Genomic DNA, 19,825 nt, shown 5'->3' with positions numbered 1-19,825 from the left:
GAATCAGGTCCTAAATGTCTTGCTTAAGGGGACACAGGAAATCTGTGCTTTCGTCCCATCACCAAATAGAGGGGGGAAAAACTAATTGCAACTTTGCCACAGAACTGTGACCGAAGGCAAAAAGCATCAGGTCCTTTAAACAGCAATCTGCTCATTAGTTACTGCCTGGAACGTTTTGATGTCAGTATAGGTGGTGAAGGAGCTGATATGGTGTGGTTCACATGCCAGTCCTCCTGCAGAATAAGTTTTTCAAGTGATTATCTTATTTTCAAATAAAGGACTATTATTATTGCATTTGACTAACGAACAACAAACTGTATGTCGTAAAAAAGACAGCTATTTTTCCTGGTGCCGTCCCCTTCCCATGCAGCACATTTTAGAAAAAGGAGAGTAAACAATTCAACGGAATCAAGGGCATCCACATTACAAAGAGTTATGAAACAGGCATGATACTTGTAGCTTAAAAGTTGCTTAAAATGTCTTGAGTAGGCTGAGATTTTTTCCAAGATGTCAAGAGGATTTTGACACACAAATACCATTGGTCATCATGAGAACTGTACATCCAAATCCTTTAGGTGGCTTTGAAAACCTCAGCCTAAAAGAACTGCAGTGTCAGTAGTGTGAGAGAAGATAGCAGGCAGGAGGGAAACGACTGTTGCTGACACCCAGTACTGGAAGAAAGCCATATGCAAAGTATAAAAGATGGGTGAAAAATTATATTACATAGGCTATTTTTTATCTTGGTATAAAAATTTACACATCAGAAATATAAGAGAAAGACATTTTCCCCTCCCACTGAAATTCATTTCTTTGAAAACATTTTTCAGAAGATTTGAATTTTTGTTTTAATACCAGTTTGAATGACATCTATTTCAATGCAACCGTATGCATTCGGATGTTGGAACTTGCGCTGCATTTAGCATCATGCCGCTTGTTGTTCATTAGACACGACTAAGACAATGCAGAGGTTCCTCTAAGTTCTCTTGAGGCTTCTGCCTTTGCAGTTAGATGTTTTTTCACTTTAATTTTCCCCTTCCAGCTTTGCCTCCATCTAGTAGAGAAAAGCCCTTCACAGGGGCAGGGCGGACATGCCCCCTAGTTTAGCAGTAGCTCTTCAACCCCCATATCCGCACTGTCAGTGGTCACACAAGCCCACCAGCAACTTCAAAGGGTCTGGCTGGGGGTAACGGAGCAACGGATGCCCATGACAGAGAAGGAAGGCCCTAGCCCTGATCCCTGGCATGCACTGAAGGTCACGGGGCTCCACGTGAGTGCAGAGGTCCATATGCATATAATACATTGCACGGTTGGGGCATAACTATGCACCTTTCCTGCATCTCTGCCTTTCTCCTTCTTTTCTATTTTCTCCCTTCTGCCATTCTTTCTTATTCTTTCTATTGATCCCTTCTCTGTTCACTCTTTTCTTCCTTCTCCTTCCCAGGATGGCTGAGTTAGGTGCCTCACTAGGAAGGAACTCATTTTTAATAGGTTGCCCAAGGGCATTTACCGATTAGGAATGTTAGGCCCAGAACACACGGCAGACATACCAATATCAGGCAGTGCACTTGCTAGCTTTTCCTGCAATTACTTTGCATCCTGCAGGGCAAAGGAAGAGGTTGGATAAGATATTAATTTTATTTGGTTGACAAGGAAGCATTTGTGGGCTTTGTACTCATTTGTTAGTGGGCTCTTCTGAACACACAGCCGTGCTGTACTTGATCATGTCTTATAGAAGTCTGTTACAAAACAGTTGCATTCTATTCTCCATAGTAGAAAAATGTAAAATAAAACTACCAAACCTGTAAGATATTTTTAAAAACGAAAAAGATATGTAGTAAGACATATTCAATAACTGTTCTGATCAGTTTGGAAATCTGTCTGTAAATATCTACATCCCAGACACTTAAATAGGACACTCCACCCCTGCTCAGAAGTGACACTATCAGGTGATGAGTGACAGTAATTCTGTTTTGGGTTAACCATGTAAGCCAACTGACTTTAATGAAGTTACATGAGTGCAAAAGAGCAGACGCTGGAGCCCATATTTTTAAAAATCAAATGTCTTGACTGCTCACAAACAACAGCTTTGATTATGAAAATTGATTTTTTAAAATCTAGCTCTCTTTTCACTGTTCTGCTTATTTCCTATTTTTGATTCTTTCAGCTTGGACAGTGAAACTAAATTGGTCAGTTTCACTTCAGCAATAGTCATTTTCTAACCAAATTTAGATAGCAGACACTGCAGGAAAATGTCTTTAAGAAAGAAAGAAAAGTTTCCATGAGATATTTTAATATTATTGCTACAGTTATTATTTTGTGAAAATATTACTATTCATTTTTAGACTTCTTATAAGATTATTTTGCATCAAGTTTGTCCCAGTAGTGTCTTTTTCATGAGACAATGTCATCTTAATAAAAACAGCTCTATTCTCTGGTTTTTTTAAGGTGTTACTATTTTAAGTAACACATACAATTACTATAAATGAAAAAGATTAGAGGGGAAAAACACTCTTTTTTCAGTTTGTTTAATTTGTGCATTTAGCAGTACTTTTGTATAATCAGTGTCACTGTTTCTATTATATCAGCAGGTTTTCCGGTTTGTGTGGGGAGAGAAAAACCATTTAAAACAAGAAAATTTGATTAGAAAACAAGAGAAATTAGCAGGGTGACACAAGAGCAGGTGTAGGTCCCAAAACTACTTTTAACTCACTTTAGAGAGATAAGGTGGATGAGGTAATATCTTTTATTGTATAAATGCTGTTGGAGAAAAAGCCAAGCTTTCCAGTTACAAAGCGTTCTTCAGAGTCCCTTCATTTCAGTGTACAATACAACCAAACAAAAAAGGAAACATTCTGTCATTGCTCTTGGTTCAAGCCAAAGCAAGGCCCTGGCTTAAGTTTAAATTTTAGCTTACACTAAGTTGACATAAGGTACAATTAAGCCAGAGTGAGTGTCCACATAAGGGACAAATTTAACTAAAATCAGTTTCTAAACCAATAGAATTTTGTCATGTGCTTAAGAAATGCACCACAGACTTGATCCTGTTCCACTGAAGTCAACAACAGTGAGATTTCAGTAGAAGTAGATTCAGACTTCACAACAACAAAAAAATTAGTCTGAAACAGCCCTCATCCACCGCCCCCCCCACACACACACTTTCAGATACATATTTTGCTGAGTTAATTACTACCTACCTGAATAAGAACATTTCTCTCCAAATGCTTAAAACCTAGACACACAAACTGACATTAAGAACATATACTGCAGAGTAGAAATTTACCTTTTTAATGAATGCCACAGAGAATGTATCCCATGATACAATCCCATGATCCATCAGTTCAACAAACGCAGTCAGTGTAAAGGACAACATATCTCCAAAGCTGGAAGAGACAGGAGTCATAACAACAGTTACCAGTAATACAGCAGGGCAATGATAAAGGGAATAGTGGCAGGAAGCTCTTAGAAAGGCAAGACAACAAAGCCAGAGACCTGTTAAGAGGCAAAAGCAGAGCAAGAGAGGCCGTGCAACAAAGATACTCCAAAACACGTTAGCATTGGCATCAAAGACTATCTCCTGGAAGAGACCAACTCGCATTTGTGAGAAAACTTCATGCAAAGCCCAAGAAAATCACCCAGTGCAGATTAAACCTCTCTTTTAGTTCACATTTTTAGAGCTGAGGGAGGAAATCAAGCTGAGTCCTCCTTTAGCAAATGAAGTGGACACTCCGATTTGAATGTCATCTTGCTTTTTTTCCCAATGTGTCAGGTGTGTTCACAGAAAGTTAGTGAATTGTTAATTCCTTCTCTTCACAAGAGATAAATAGAGGAAGTATTTAGAGAGAGACTACCTGTGTTGTGCAACAACTTTTCCAATAATTAATGTTTAAAATCTGTTTACAGAAGGAAGTCACTATTTAAGTTGCTTATAGGCAAAATTCTACCACCCTTACTCCTGCTGAGTAGCACCTCAAGAGTTGTCCACTGAAAAGTTGCACCAATTTAACTGAAGATGCAATTTAAAACAGGTTTAATGAAACCAGAGCAAAAGGCTATGTGGACATTTGTAAACTGCATTAATATCAATCTAATTTATATCAATTCAGTGTAAGTCAATTAGGAACAGGGTTAAACTTAACCCAAATACCAGACTCAGACTAAAATAAGAGTATCTACACAGAATTTTGTCCCATTTAACTTTCAATTTAAATAATATAAGTTAAGCCAGTTAACTTGTGTGCAGTCAAGGCCTTGGTGCATCAGCAGCCCTACTGGTTTGAGAGGGGCCATTCAGAGAGTAAGGGACTACTCAGCATGAGTGGTAGTGACAGAACTAGGTCCTACAGGAGGTGACATGATCCTTCAAGGTACTGAGCACTCTGCCACTGATCCAGCAACATACTGAAGCATGTGATTAACTTAAAGCACAAGAGCATTCCCATTGACTTCAGTGCGACTTCTCAAGCCCTAAAAGTTAAGCACATACCTAAGTACTTTGCTGGATCAGGCCAACATGGTCAGCACCATTCAGAAATGAGCCCAGTGTCCTGGTGGCAGTTAAGGAAACTTTGATTCATAATCCTTACTGGTATATTTGTTTTGTTTTACAAATCCTGCACCAACAAAGACAAATTGGTTAACATCTGCTCAAAAGGGAGGATTAACTCGATACAGAGGAATGAGACAAAGTCTATAGGAAGGATCACTGTTGCAACTTGCACTCATTGTTTACGGGAAAAATTGGGGACTTCCTTGTTAATCTAGCATTAAGTGGTATTTTAACTTATCCAAAAATATAAAACTTCTATCTTTATTACAGCCTTTGGTTGAAATATTTGAAGGATACTAGTTTTTAGGTCCATCTTGCATCTCTTAGATGCGCTTGCTTTGGACAACTTTTTGTCCTGTTAAATATTAAGTGCTTTTTCAGAGCTGGGGGACTTCACCTACACAATTAGAGGAAGAGCATAGCTCCATTGGTCTAAACATAAATGGCTCCATCCTATTGCAGTGACATTGTAAAATTAAAGAAATATCTTACAACTTCTTAGTTTTGTGAACAAGCAATATTGTAAATACTATTTAAAGGTGGAAACCAATGCAGAGTTCAGGTAATCATCTGTGAAGGGAAGTATTTTGGAATCCCTTACATTCCCAAGGCCTGGTCTACACTTAAAATTTAGGTTGACATAGCTGAGTCAGTCAGCAGTGCCCAATGTAATTATGCTGACTTAACACGCAGCGTAGACACATTCTTCCATCAACCTAGCTACTGCTGCTCGGGGTAGGTGGTGTTCTTACACTGATGGAAAACCCCTTCCATCAGTATAGGCTGTGTTTAGACTAGAAGGTTATGCTGGCATAGCTACAGCAATCTACTATAAGTGATTAGTAAATCTAGGCTACATTAAATGTAAAGGCCTTTGCCATAAGAAAACATAAAAGAAGATTGTATCCTTCTGTTGCTTCTTTTTGTTGTATAAATAAATTCTGATAGATTTTTGACACAGAAAAACATATAGGCAATTTTCTGATTCCTTTTTATTGCAGAAATCCACATCTTACCTACCCTGGGAGACTCTATAGCAGTTGGAGAGCTAGTGAAATTTAAACATCACAAAAAAGTGGAAGATGAACAATTGAGAAGGGATTTTTAGGTCACTCTGTTTAAAGTCTTTGGGGTTTGGTTTGGTTTTGGTTTGTTTGTTTGCTTGCTTGCTTTTGGTAACACTTACTCAATGCCAATGCCTAAATGGTACTTGGGAGAAAGATACCGTTGTTAAAGATTCACTACACCTGCCTCTCCAATTAAGGTGTGAGCTCTTGTAATACACATCTCCAAGAGCTCCAAGTCCTCCACTAAATCACAGATCAGATTTGACATTTCTGAGTTAAAAAAAGCAAGCAAAGTTCATATTAAGCATAATAGCTTCATTTAGCTTAAAACTAAACCAATTTAATGACACCCTAATTCTGAATGAGTGTTTGCACAGGGGTTTAATATAATTTAACTAATCCACTTTAAATTCACACCTTTAGTTAATTTGGGTTAGCTTTCCTGAGTCCAAGCTCAGGTGGTTACCCCAAGCCACCGCCTGTACTGCAACATCTACATTGCTATTTTTAGCATGCTAGCTCAAGCTGAGCTTGTGCAAGTCTGTCTACCTGAGCTGGGAAGCACGCCTCCCAGCTGTAGTACTCACATACCCTAAGAGGGAAACCCTCTAGCTTGAGTAGCCAAGTTGTGTGTACAGGAGAGACCCTGCCGGGGTTAAAGGAAAGAATTCAGCCTTACAGTTGCAATATCCCCAGTGGTAGGTGGAATCTACCAGCCCCTACCTCCAAAAAACCTGTCTGCTGGATTGCAAGGACCCACAGAAGAGAGAGAAACCACTGCTGTGTGGCACAAATAGAGGGAGCATTCTTCCAACATAGGCTCTAAGAATCCTGCATGATCACAAAACCATACTAGTTCTGCCGAATCCAATGCCAGCTGCACCTGCGTGAGCGGTGGAAGGGACAAGATTTGGCCTCCAAAATGAAAAACAAACAGTGCTTCATGTAATGAGTCTGCATTCCTCTGATACTTTGTAAGTTAAAGCTAACACTTGTTAACTACAAAATTCTCATCTTGACCCACCAGGTGTCACTATAGCACTTCAAATAATTAGTAGAGAGAGCAAAATGAGCTATAATGTTGGGACTAAGCAAGCAGAAATTAAAAATAAAATCCATGTCCACATAAACATACATCAGTAGGAGCATAATATTATTGAAATATCGAACAGCCACTGGTAAGCTTAACAGAGGAACATCAGAAATAGCACAGCCAAGCAATGAAAGCCATCCCAAGAATAATTAATTGGCAAGTTAAGATTTGAGCAGTGTATTAAAGCCTGGATCAAGATTCACTTTATTTTTTTTTTCATTTACAAAAAATGGTTAACCTTTGTAGGTGGAATTAACAAACTCCCAAGCAAAATATAAACGTAGTTTTGTTACTTTATACTAATACTTTCACATAGACATACACACTCATACCATTAAGAGAGGCAGATAGTATAATGGCTGCAAGAAACTTCATGGAAATCCAGGTTTGTCCATATCAGTAATCCAAGAAAATAAATAGCATATGCCATCTAATACAAAATCTCATCCCACCAGTGTTTCATTCATATTGAATCAGTAGGAAGAAGGATCTTTTTCTATACACATTTGTACCAAGATCTTTCATTTTACATCTCATCAGGCACAACCAACCCATAAACACCAGACCCTTTCAGCCTTTGCAAAATGATTTAAAAATCTGGTGTTAATTCCTGATGAAGATGCTGTTAGCGTATACCACCACAATAAGGATGACACACATTTTGTTTAACGATCAAAGACAAAGGTAAATGTAATCTCCTATCCTGCTAACACTGAGATTTTAATGAAGACTGAGATCAACAAAATTAAACCACTCTGCTGATTTATTTTGTATTTATTCTATATCCATTCTGAACTTTGATCTTCGCCACCTAAGTCCCAGCATGTGATGCACCTATAGGTCCCTTACTGAAAAGTCAGTCACTCATCTCTTCAAAACTATATTATTTGAGACTTTTTTTGTGTGCATATCAGACCAAAATCTGTGAATCACTTCACTTTCCTGAAAATTTACTGCATTCTCATGCTTATGAAACTGACGAAACAATAGGAGGTACTTGGTTTTTCCTGCAAGAAAATGAAAGGAATGTTTTCCTCGTTTTTCTCCACACGCTCATGTTACTATTATGTCTACATTAGAGAAACAACTCTGGGCAAAAACATTAGTTACAATGTATCACTCTTCACACATGTATACATGATGTGCCTGAGATTCTTAAAGCTGTCTAAGGAATTTGGATTTCCAATTAAAATAAATTAAAATTAATGGGAATTGGACATCTAACCCCCTTCACCCCAACCCCCACCCCCAAGCAGCTCTACATTCACATACATACACACTGGAACAACATATTCCCACCAGGCATGATAATGCTGTGATGGAAAGCTACTGAGATCTTTTGATGACTCTTTAAACTAAGGACTTGCCTATACTTCAAACACTACAGCATCACAGCTGCAGCCACCTACGTCAATGGGAGGGATTCTGCCAATGGTGTAAGTAATCCACCTCCCTGGGAGGTGGTAGCTAAATTGACAGAAGAATTGTTCAGTCACCATAGCGCTGTCTACATTGGGGGTTAGGTTGGCTTAACTACATCACTCGGGTGTGAATTTTTTCACAGCCCCGAGCGATGTAGATGAGTCAACCTAACTGTTTAGCATAGACCAGGCCTTGTGACTCAAAGTGTTTTTGCTATCATGTGGACACAAAGATAGGATTATAATTCCCGGGTGGGGATGTATCAAGAGTCATATGATATGTGGTAAGAGTAAAAGATACATGGACAGGATTGGACAATAACTGTTAATTGTCACTAGTGGCTAGTATATCAACTCGCCAAATTTAGTGGCTGGGGGAAATTCACTTCAATTCTAGAAGGGGTGGATAGAAGCACAAAGGCACCTGGGAAGGATGGAAGGCTGCAGGGACAATAATTGCTGTAACTCAAGAGGAGGCCAGGGGAGGGAAGCAAATCCATGACTCAAAAGCCAAGGGAAGAAAGGTGCTAATTTCAAGCCCTGTATAAAGTACTTGTGCTTACAGTGGAGTACTGAGCAGCTCAGGAAGTGTCAGTCTTATCTGCACAGATCATGAGCCTGATTCTGTGCTGCCTTGCACCTTGTGTAAATCATTCTCAAAGTGAACATAAACTGCTACCAAATGAGACTGATAGCCTTTTGCACTGCCACATTGCGCAGGTGAGAACTACTAAACAAGGTGTGAGGCAGTTGCCACGCGTTTTCTAGGTAATATAACAGGCGTTGCCAAACTGTGGCTCATGAGCTGCATGCAGATCTTTTACAGTTAAAATGCAGCTCCTGGAGCCACCCATACACACCCCATTCTCTGCCTACAAAACTGAGGCTCAGAGCTTCTGACCTGCGGTGGAGTGGTGGGACTAGGGGCTTAATGGCTTTAGCCCTGTGGATGGGCATTGGGGCAGAAGCCCCGCACTCTGGCAGGCCCCTTCCGCGGGGCAGGTTGTGCATGTCACGGGAATCAAACTTCTGAAGATTACTGTATACGGCTTGGAGGTTCGGTAAGTTTGGCCACTCGTGTAATATAACAGTATATCTAATTGTGTAATAACAATGCTGCAGTTATCACAAATCATATTTTTGTGCCACCAAGTACCAGTGTAACAGTACTTTGGGTCCAACTTCTCAAGCTTTCAGTACAAAGGATTAGCCATTATTCTACCAACGTTAACCCACCTGCATCTTCGAAAAAAGTATTACTTGTTAACTCAGCTAGGCTTGCGTCTTACCTCTCCATTATAGCCTGAGGGCTTGTCTATACTTGGAAGTTAATGTAGATTAAGGAAGAGTGAATGTAAAGCACAATAGCTATTCCTGAACAACTCAATGTGTAGACACTCATTCTGGAATAAAAGAAAAGGAGTACTTGTGGCACCTTAGAGACTAACCAATTTATTTGAGCATGAGCTTTCGTGAGCTACAGCTCACTTCATCGGATGCATACCGTGGAAACTGCAGAAGACAGTATATACACACAGAGACCATGAAACAATACCTCCTCCCACCCCACTGTCCTGCTGGTAATAGCTTATCTAAAGTGATCATCAAGTTGGGCCATTTCCAAGTTTGTGGGGGGGGGGGGGGGCGGAGGGTTAGAAAACCTGGATTTGTGCTGGAAATGGCCCAACTTGATGATCACTTTAGATAAGCTATTACCAGCAGGACAGTGGGGTGGGAGGAGGTATTGTTTCATGGTCTCTGTGTGTATATACTGTCTTCTGCAGTTTCCATGGTATGCATCCGATGAAGTGAGCTGTAGCTCACGAAAGCTCATGCTCAAATAAATTGGTTAGTCTCTAAGGTGCCACAAGTACTCCTTTTCTTTTTGCGAATACAGACTAACACGGCTGTTACTCTGAAACCTGTCATTCTGGAATAAGACATTGTCTAGACTACCAATGCATTGCTGCGATAGCTATACCAGTGGAGCCTCCTAATGTAGGGCATGGCTACACTTGCAAGTCAGAGTGCATTAAATCAGCCCTGGGCACCCTAACTCCTGAGGTGTCCACACTGGCAGGGCACGTAGAGCGCCTAGACTCTGCAGCTGGAGCGCTCCTGGTAATCCACCTCCATGAGAAGCATAGAGCTTGCTGCGCCCTGGCTGAAATGTGTCAGTGTGGACAACGTGTTACATTACTGTGCTGTGATTGGCCTCCAGAAACATCCCATAATCCCTTGAAGTCAAGTGCCCACTCTGGTCATTGTTTTGAACTCAGCTGCAGGCATGCGGATATTCCCTTTCAAAGCTCCATTTCTGACAGGCGGCAGGCTTATCTGCTCCGGGACACAAAGCAAACCTTTACTGTGGAATGCTCCTGCTGCAAAGGCAGGCGTGTGTATGTGTGGGTGTGTATGTGTGTGCGCATATGCACAAGGGGCAGGGGCTGATGTCAGGGTTTCCCCCTACCCCCTGCCATTGTCAGAACTTACAAGACAGCATGCTGACACACTCTCTGCCCCCCAAAACACACGGTTTCTCCCAACACCTACACACAAACACACTCCCTGTCACACTCCACCCCCCTCCCCCATATTCGAAAAGCACGCTGCAGCCACTTGCACACTGGGATAGCTACCACAATGCACTGCTCTCTGTGGCGTTGCAAGAGCTATTAATGTGGCCATGCCACTGTGTGAACACATGGCAGCACTTTCCCTTCTGCTGTCTCCGAGGGCTGGTTTAACTCCTGGAGCTCTACATCTGCAAGTGTAGCCATAGCCGTAGACACAGCTTACACCAAGCGAAGGAGTTGTACTACCAGCATAGCTAAACCACTTGTACAAGTGATATTCAGTTATGCCGACAGAAGCCCTCCTCTGTCGGCACAGCTGGATCTCTGCTGGAGGTTTTGTCAGCGTAGCTATCACTTAGGTGACAACCCTGACCAACATAGCAACACAGGACAACAAAACTTTGTCATGTAGATCTAGCCTAAAGGTATGTCTACACTACCTTCTGGATCGGCAGGCAGCAATTGATCCAGCTGGGGGGTTGATTTATCGCGTCTAGTCTAGACGCGATAAATCAATCCCCGAGTGCTCTCCTGTTGACTCCTGTACTCCACCACTGCGAGAGGCGCAGGCAGCAGTCGACTCACCACAGTGAAGGCACCACAGTAAGTCGATCTAAGTATGGCAACTTCAGCTACATTATCCACGTAGCTGAAGTTGCGTAACATAGATCGATTCCCCTCCCCAGTGTAGACCAGGGCTAAGAGTTCCTTGTTCTGGTTTAGCATAATCTGCTTTGTGGATGCGATTCAGGAGCTATTCAGGAACAGGAATAACTTCATGGGTAGACAAGCCCTCACCCCATTGCTCTAGGGCCAGCAATTTGAGTGCAATCCAATATTTTACTCAAAAGCATTGGTAAACAGGTTTTGAAAATAAAATAAAGGCAGTCAATAGGACAAAAGGGACATAGATTCTCCTTCAGAGCATAAAATTGTTATACAAACCTCACAGGGCAACAGATCAAGGTTTAATAGTGTCACCTTTCCTACAATGGCGTGTACAAGTGACTGTCGGCAACAAAATGAGGTAGCAGCACTTTCTGAAATAGCAACTCAACTTGTTCAGCAAAAATGACTCACCCTTTTTTAATATTAGTTTTTGCTTCTCTGAAGTAACTAGTCACAGAAACAGGAAGGGGAGGCTGCGTGTGACACAAGGAGACTCATTCTTTTCAAAACTTTGGGCTCTAGGATTTTTAACTCATGATCCATTGGATCTTTCCATATCAGTCTGCCACCTAAATGAAAACTGCAGCAAGGAATACTTCAGACAACTACACAAATATTTACTCATTAAGATTATATATATATTGTACATTAAAAATGAAATAGGAAAACAAGTCCCAGAAATATCTATCCCTCTTATAGTGAATGGTTCTGGTGCTTAAGAGCTGACATACAGAGACAAATCCTGTTCTTTATTGGAATTAGAAAAATGTTCCCTAGGATAACTGTATCAACGTATTTTACACCGATGCAAGCTCATGTAGATACACTGTGCTGATATAAGGTGGGGCTTATGCTGGTGTGACTTAAATATGTAAATTATCTGAGTAAGCCACACTGGCGTAGGCCCCTCTTTGCACTGGTGCAGCATATCTACATTAGAGATTTGCACTGATGTCAAACTCAATGCAGTTACACCTGTATGAATTTCTCCAGTGTAGCCAAGACTTTCCTTCCACGCATTAATGGGACTACTAGATGAGTAAAGCTCATCTACATTACAGATATAACGAGTCAGCAGACCAGGTTGCAATATAGTTAAAAGTCCAGGGCAGTGCTTTAGCCCTGCTAGAGGGACATGTTTAGAAGCTGGGACAATCACATAAGCTAATGCAGAGAAGCCCAGTGGTGAACAAAATTTAGACCTTTACCAATACTTCATCAAAATAAGGTTTCAGAGTAACAGCCGTGTTAGTCTGTCTTTGCAAAAAGAAAAGGAGTACTTGTGGCACCTTAGAGACTAACCAATTTATTTGAGCATGAGCTTTTGTGAGCTTCATCAGATGCTCACGAAAGCTCATGCTCAAATAAATTTGGTTAGTCTCTAAGGTGCCACAAGTACTCCTTTTCTTTTTTCATCAAAATAGACGACCTGCTGGGAAATAGAATGAGGCACAGGGAGTGGAACTACTCCTTTATGAATGCAGCAGCAGCATTTACTCTCATACAAGTGAGAGCCACAAAACATCCCCCTGCATGAGACACATCATGCCTCAGTATGGTTGTGGCTCATGGAATTTTAAGGCCTTCTCACATTTCATCTGCTTCATTCTAGAATCTAGTTTTCATGTTAAGAATCAAGGCATTTTGTACTAGAATGAGACATAAGATCTTTACATTGTTACATGGTTTATGTTCTTTAAAATGTTTTAATTAGCAATGATTCACCCATGGATGTATTAGAAGTTTCTTTACAGCAGCTTTGACGCCATGATTTACCATCATTCCAATGGTAAGCTGCATTTCCTGTCTGATAAACTACACCAAACTGTCAAGGTGGCACATCCATGACTAAGTGATTGATTAGACTTTTGTTTGGTTGTTTAACTATATTTAACATTTTTAATTTTGTAGCCCAATATAATGATTACAATACATTTTATGGCCACGATTCAGCAAAGTATGTAAGCACGTGCTTAACTTTAAACTAGAGCTGTCAAGTGATTTAAAAAGTGATTGCTACTAATTGTGCGATTTAAAAAAATTAATCACGATTAATCAAGCTGTTAAACCATTTATTTAAATATTTTTTGATGTTTTCTACATTTTCAAATATATTGATTTCAACTACAATACAGAATACAAAGTCTAAAGTGCTCACTTAATATTTATTTTTGATTACAAATATTTGCAATGTAAAAAACAAAAGAAATAGTATTTTTCAATTCACCTAATACAAGTACTGTAGTGCAATCTCTTTATCATAAAAGTTGAAAATACAAATGTTGAATTATGTACAAAAAATAACTGCATTCAAAAATAAAATAATGTAAAACTTTAGAGCCTACAAGTCCATTCAGTCCTACTTCTTGTTCAGCCAATCACTCAGGACAAACAAGTTTGGTTACAATTTGCAGGAGATAATGCTGCCTGCTTTTGTTTACAATGTCACCTGAAAGTGAGAAAAGGCGTTTGCATGGCATTGTTGTAGCTGGCGTCGCAAGATGTTTACATGCCAGATGCACTAAAGAATCGTATGTCCCTTCATGCTTCACCACCATTCCAGAGGACGTGTGTCCATGAGGATGACGGGTTCTACTTGATAACGATTCAAAGCAGTGCAGACCAATGCATGTTCATTTTCAACATCTGAGTCAGATGCCACCAGCAGAAGGTTGATTTTCTTTTTTGGTGGTTTGGGTTCTGTAGTTTCCGTATCGGAGTGTTGCTCTTTTAAGACTTCTGAAAGCATGCTCCACACCTCGTCTCTCTCAGATTTTGGAAGGCACTTCAGATTCTTAAACCTTGGGTGGAGTGCTGTAGCTATTTTTTAGAAATCTCACATTGGTACCTTCTTTGTGTTTTGTCAAATCTGCAGTGAAACTGTTCTTAAAACAAACGTGCTGGCTCGTCATCCGAGACTGCTATAACATGAAATATATGGCAGAATGTGGGTAAAACAGAGCAGGGAACATACAATTCTCCCCCAAGGAGTTGAGTCACAAATTTAATTAAGGTTTCAGAGTAACAGCCGTGTTAGTCTGTATTCGCAAAAAGAAAAGGAGTACTTGTGGCACCTTAGAGACTAACTAATTTATTTGAGCATAAGCTTTCGTGAGCTACAGCTCACTTCATCGGATGCATACTGTGGAAACTGCAGAAGACATTATATACACAGAGACCATGAAACAACACCTCCTCCCACCCCACTCTCCTGCTGGTAATAGCTTATCTAAAGTGATCACTCTCCTTACAATGTGTATGATAATCAAGTTGGGCCATTTCCAGCACAAATCCAACACGTTATTTTTTCAATGAGCATCATCAGCATGGAAGCATGTCCTCCGGAATGGTGGCTGAAGCATGAAGGGGCATACGAATGTTTAGCATATCTGGCACGTAAATACCTTGCAACACTGGCTACAAAAGTGCCATACAAATGCCTGTTCTCACTTTCTGGTGACATTGTAAATAAGAAGCAGGCAGCATTATTTCCTGTGAATTTAAACAAACTTGTTTCTCTTAGCAATTGGCTGAACAAGAAGTAGGACAGAGTGGACTTGTAGGCGCTAAAGTTTTACATTGTTTTGTTTTTGAGTGCAGTTATGTAACAAAAAAAAATCTACATTTGTAAGTTACACTTTCATGATAAAGAGATTGCACTACAGTACTTATATGAGGTGAATTGAAAAATACTATTTCTTTTGTTTTTTACAGTGCAAATATTTGTAATCAAAATAATAATATAAAGTGAGCACTGTACACTTTTGTATTCTGTGTTGTAATAAAAATCAATATATTTGAAAATGCAGAAAAAACATCCAAAATATTTGATAGTTTTCAATTGGCATTCTATTGTTTAACAGTGCGATTAATCACGATTAATTTTTTTAATCATGATTAATTTTTTTTGAGTTAATTGCGTGAGTTAACTGCGATTAATTGACAGCCCTACTTTAAAAACAAACAGTCCCATTTGAAGTACTGGGACAACACATGTGATTACGATAAGCATTTAACCAGAGCCTATATTATGTTACAGTTTTCCTTTAAGCTGTTATCAAAATCCCACTGGTTTTATCAAGACTTGAGACGACCAGAAATTCAAATTGGTATGATTATCAATCTTAATTTCCACCGACATGAAAAAGCAAAAGCACTCACTGACTATTAATAATCACACAAGCCACAGACTTAAAAAGAACAAAAAGGAAGTTGCTTGCTCAAATTAAACCAGTCTTGCTGTAGGAAACTGTGAGAGCCCCCTCGCCACAGATTTAGTAGTTATAGAAAAGAAGCATCCATTGCACAAGCAAAGCAAAAACACACCATAAGAATCTTTGACAGGTAACATCAAAGAGCAGAAAATAGAGGTTGAAGAGCTGTTGAATCAATAAATGCAGATGTATTTAAATATAAAATTAGCAGGAAGGCCTGGAATCAATCATGCAAAAAGAAGAGGAAGTGTGCAAGATGATGATCCGATCAGGTTCTTACCAGGGCTTCATTATCTTCTGCAATTTCTGATAGCGTCTGTAAAATTTAAAAACTTCCACGTGAGGAGACACATTTTAATACAAAAAAAGTACAAGTTTAATAACATTCAGGGATTGACACATAGTATAAAGGGCAATAAATTACTGGCACTTATTCAGAAAGGAAATAGTTCAATATTTGGTGATGGAAAGGGCTTTGGTTAATTCAGAATATCTTTTAACTATCTGGCCTGAATACTTGTTGAAAAACAGAAAGAAAGACAGAAAAGTTTCCAATGAAAAAATAAGTTTTTCATAGATTCATAGATATTAAGGTCAGAAGGGACCATTATGATCATCTAATCTGACCCCCTGCACAATACAAGCCACAGAATCCCACCCACCCACTCCTGCGATAAACGCCTCACCTATGTCTAAGCTACTGAAGTCCTCAAACCATGGTTTAAAGACTTCAAGGAGCAGAGAATCCTCCAGCAAGTGACCCGTGCCCCATGCTACAGAGGAAGGTGAAAAACCTCCAGGGCCTCTTCCAATCTGCCCTGGAGGAAAATTCCTTCCCGACCCCAAATATGGCAATCAGCTGAACCTTGAGCATATGGGCAAGATTCACCAGCCAGATACCTAGGAAAGAATTCTCTGTAGTAACTCAGATCCCACCCCATCTAACATCCCATCACAGGCCATTGGGCCTATTTACCATGAATATTTAAAGATCAATTAATTGCCAAAATCATATTATCCCATCCTACCATCTCCTCCATAAACTTATCGAGTTTAATCTTAAAGCCAGATAGGTCTTTTACCCCCACTGCTTCCCTTGGATAAGTTGAGCATAGATCCTTTTGATCCTATTTATCTTTTCATTAGGAGTGCCTGGGCAGCCTAAATTACTGTTTCTTTGATTCAAAAAGAGTTCATGAAAATAAAAGTGTACACTTAAACATCCCCTAAGGTTGCTATAACATGAAGTTAGTTCTCAGAAAACTCATTTTTTTACTCCCTGTCTACATTAAAAAAAAACTCAATCTGAGGAGAAGACATGGCTAAAAATTTTGGTGTAGATGGGCTGTCATCCTGAACAGCCCAGGACAAAATCCTGGCCCTGCTGAAGTAATTAGCAAAACTACCAGTGACGTCAATGGGGCAAGGATTTCATCCCAGGCTTTTAAACATGGCTACAAGGACATGGTGAGGTCATGTCTATACAACAGCTTTAAGTCACATGAGAATCAGCTTCCCTGAGTTATAGCTGTAGTATGCAGGCAGAGACTAAAAGTGGGTCTGTGCTTCAAATGTAGGTTCAAATTTCACACACCTAAATTTATGGGTATCCAGATCCTGGGTGCTGGACTAACCCATTTGAGGAAAGGGGGCCATAGCTGCGAAACATGTACATATGGGTTCAGATTCCAAAAGTCTGGAATCAGGGGGTTTCTAACCTTCATGATAACACCATCCCTGCAACAACTTCCAAAACACTTGGTGCCTATTTGTGGAGGGTGCTTTATGTACCACAGCCAAGAGGGTTTTGTTTAGACATTTCCTGTTTTTTCGGAGACGTGCAATGCTGTGCAGCGTTAGTGAACCAGAAATTATGGCATCATATTACTATATTTAGGAAACTGAAAGCTGAATATTAAGTGGAGGGAAGAGGGAAAAGATAATAAGGAACATTTCAAAGTCACGGTCCACTAATCATGATTTGCAAATCATCATCCCAGTAATAACCAGCTCCAGAAGTGCTGATTATGCCACTAAGCAAGCTAACGTAAAGAAGCTATGAATGGTGAGATTGGCATTCCAAAAAAAAAAAAAAAAAAAAAAAAAATCCTCACTGAATCCAAAGAGCAAATTCGCCTTCTTCACCCCAGCTATATTCCCAAATCCTGTATGCCAATTGTTATAGAAAACTCTTGATTTTTGCAGTTCTCACTACCCTGCCTTTTTAATCCTTTCTACCCTTTCTTTGGGGGCAACTTTGAGTTGATATAAGAATGTTCTCCAGCATTTGTATAGGGATATACCATATCACAAGGTCTGAATTAGTCCAAGGTACTTGGTCACGCAGTTCTGTTGTCCTTACAGTGCATTCACAACTTATTCTAGTCATCCTTTAGGATAAGGAAGGCAATTTTCTATGATGAAATGGAGTAGTTATTCACATGGTGCCAAACTAACACTCTGTAGACTATTGATTAAAAAGAAAAATACAGTGAAGTCAAATTTATGTTGCAAGGGGTGTTAGTTGGGTCAGGATTGGGACCACGGTCATCTGCTACTTTGCCACTTCTTCTGATGAATGCTAACATCCTAACTGCTTCAACCAAACACTATCCAGTTCCGTGTCTGCCGCAATATTTGGAACTTCAGTAAGGGGAGCTTTGATGATATACGCAGCAATAATGCAGGAGTACCTCTCCTTCTACATCCTAATTTGGAAGTGAATGCTTCCTCTACATAAACAGTATGCTATATGTTCTACACATAGTGCATCAGTGTGTTGATTGTCATATTCAATTTTTATATTACCGTATATACTCATTCATTAGCGTGTTTGTTTATAAGCCGACCCCCCAAGATGGATAGGTAAAAATAGTAAAAACTGTATGACTCTTTCATAAGCCGACCCTATATTTCAGGGGTTGGCAAACTTTGGCTCTCGGCCCGTCAGAGTAAGCCGCTGGGGGGTCGGGACTTTTTGTTTACCTGGAGCGTTCTCAGGCACATAGCCCCTCAGCTCCCTGTGGCCGCAGTTTGCCATTCCCAGCCAATGGGCACTGCGGGAAGTGGCGCTACACTTTCCACAGCTCCCATTGGCTGGGAATGGCGAACTGCGGCCACATGGAACTGAGGAGCTCCATGCCTGCAGATGCTCCAGGTAAACAAAACCAATGTATTAGATATTTAATTCAATGATTTCATAGAGTTTAAAATCATCAGATTTTGGTGTGGACCCGTTTACAAGCTGACCCCTACTCTTTGATGCGTCACTTTTTTACCAAAAATATTAGGCTTATGAACGAGTATATACGGTATATCTCACAAGTCCAACATATAAAACATGATATTTACATAACATTCATGTACAACTTTTCTTCTATGCGGTTTCCCCATTTCAGTCACTCAGGAAAGGGGCCTTGGGAGAAGAGTGAAAATTGAGTGCCTTCTTGAGATAGCACACGCTCTGCCCAAAGCAGGGCACTGCGGAGAAATACTTTGAGACACTCTTATTAAAGAGTTACATCCTAGAGCAGTGTTTCCCACACAGTTGGTCCTGCTCCACTGGTTGGCCACGGGAAGGGTCTAGGTAGGTCATGTGTCCCAGCAGCACTCCCCTCCACCTGCACTCTTACTTCCCCTGGGCAGTCACATAGGGAGTGGGATCCAGGCAGCAGCAGCACAAAGGAAGTGCCTCCAGATCCCACTCTCATTTCCCTTGGGCAGCAGCAACCTGGAGGAAGCAGCTGGAGCCAGCAAACGGAGGTCAACCGGGATTATGGCCTGGCTGCAGGGAGAGAGTGGCTGGCTGGGGCCGCAGGAGGGGGCTGGGGAGGTGGAAGCGAGGGGTGGGGAAGGGAGAGAGGGAATCAGGGGCAACAATCAGTCCCCAAAAAAGACAAAATGCAGTTGGTGTGTCACCTTAGTAAAAGGTTTGGGAATTGCTGTTCTAGAGGAAGCATGGTCTTGTGGCTAAGGCAGTGCATTTAGATTCCGATACGAACTTTACAGACTTCCTCTGTGACTTGGGGCAAGGGACATAAACGTCCCAGAGTATCACTTCTCCATTTATAAGATCTCTCTAGGTACTCATATGACTCATCAGTGTCTGAGCACCTTCCAACTGTTTAAAAACAACAAGTGTGTCTCTTGATTTTCTTCCTTCTGGTCCTTCTTGAAATATAGGGGTTTTGTTTGTGTGTTTGGGGGGATGGATTTTAAGACAAATGTGTTTTGCATTTA

At 40.4% G+C, this 19,825-nt stretch overlaps 1 protein-coding gene across 2 annotated transcripts in view; it reads right to left on the bottom strand.

The window, feature by feature from the left end:
- ELMO1 (engulfment and cell motility 1) overlaps window positions 1-19,825 on the bottom strand; it is a 417,191-nt gene that overhangs the window by 259,903 nt on the left and 137,463 nt on the right. For both annotated transcript variants that reach the window (XM_077811025.1, XM_077811026.1), the window contains exons 7-8: window positions 15,867-15,902; window positions 3,281-3,380 (exon numbers count right to left, since the gene is read on the bottom strand). In XM_077811025.1, coding sequence (XP_077667151.1) covers window positions 3,281-3,380; window positions 15,867-15,902 — 136 coding nt within the window. The remainder of the gene's footprint in view (window positions 1-3,280; window positions 3,381-15,866; window positions 15,903-19,825) is intronic.

The sequence above is a fragment of the Eretmochelys imbricata genome, chromosome 2 (assembly GCF_965152235.1).
Source record: "Eretmochelys imbricata isolate rEreImb1 chromosome 2, rEreImb1.hap1, whole genome shotgun sequence".
In the NCBI taxonomy this organism is placed as follows: Eukaryota; Metazoa; Chordata; order Testudines; family Cheloniidae; genus Eretmochelys; species Eretmochelys imbricata.
Note: the sequence above shows the minus strand (reverse complement) of the source record. Positions and strands in the feature narration are given on the sequence as shown.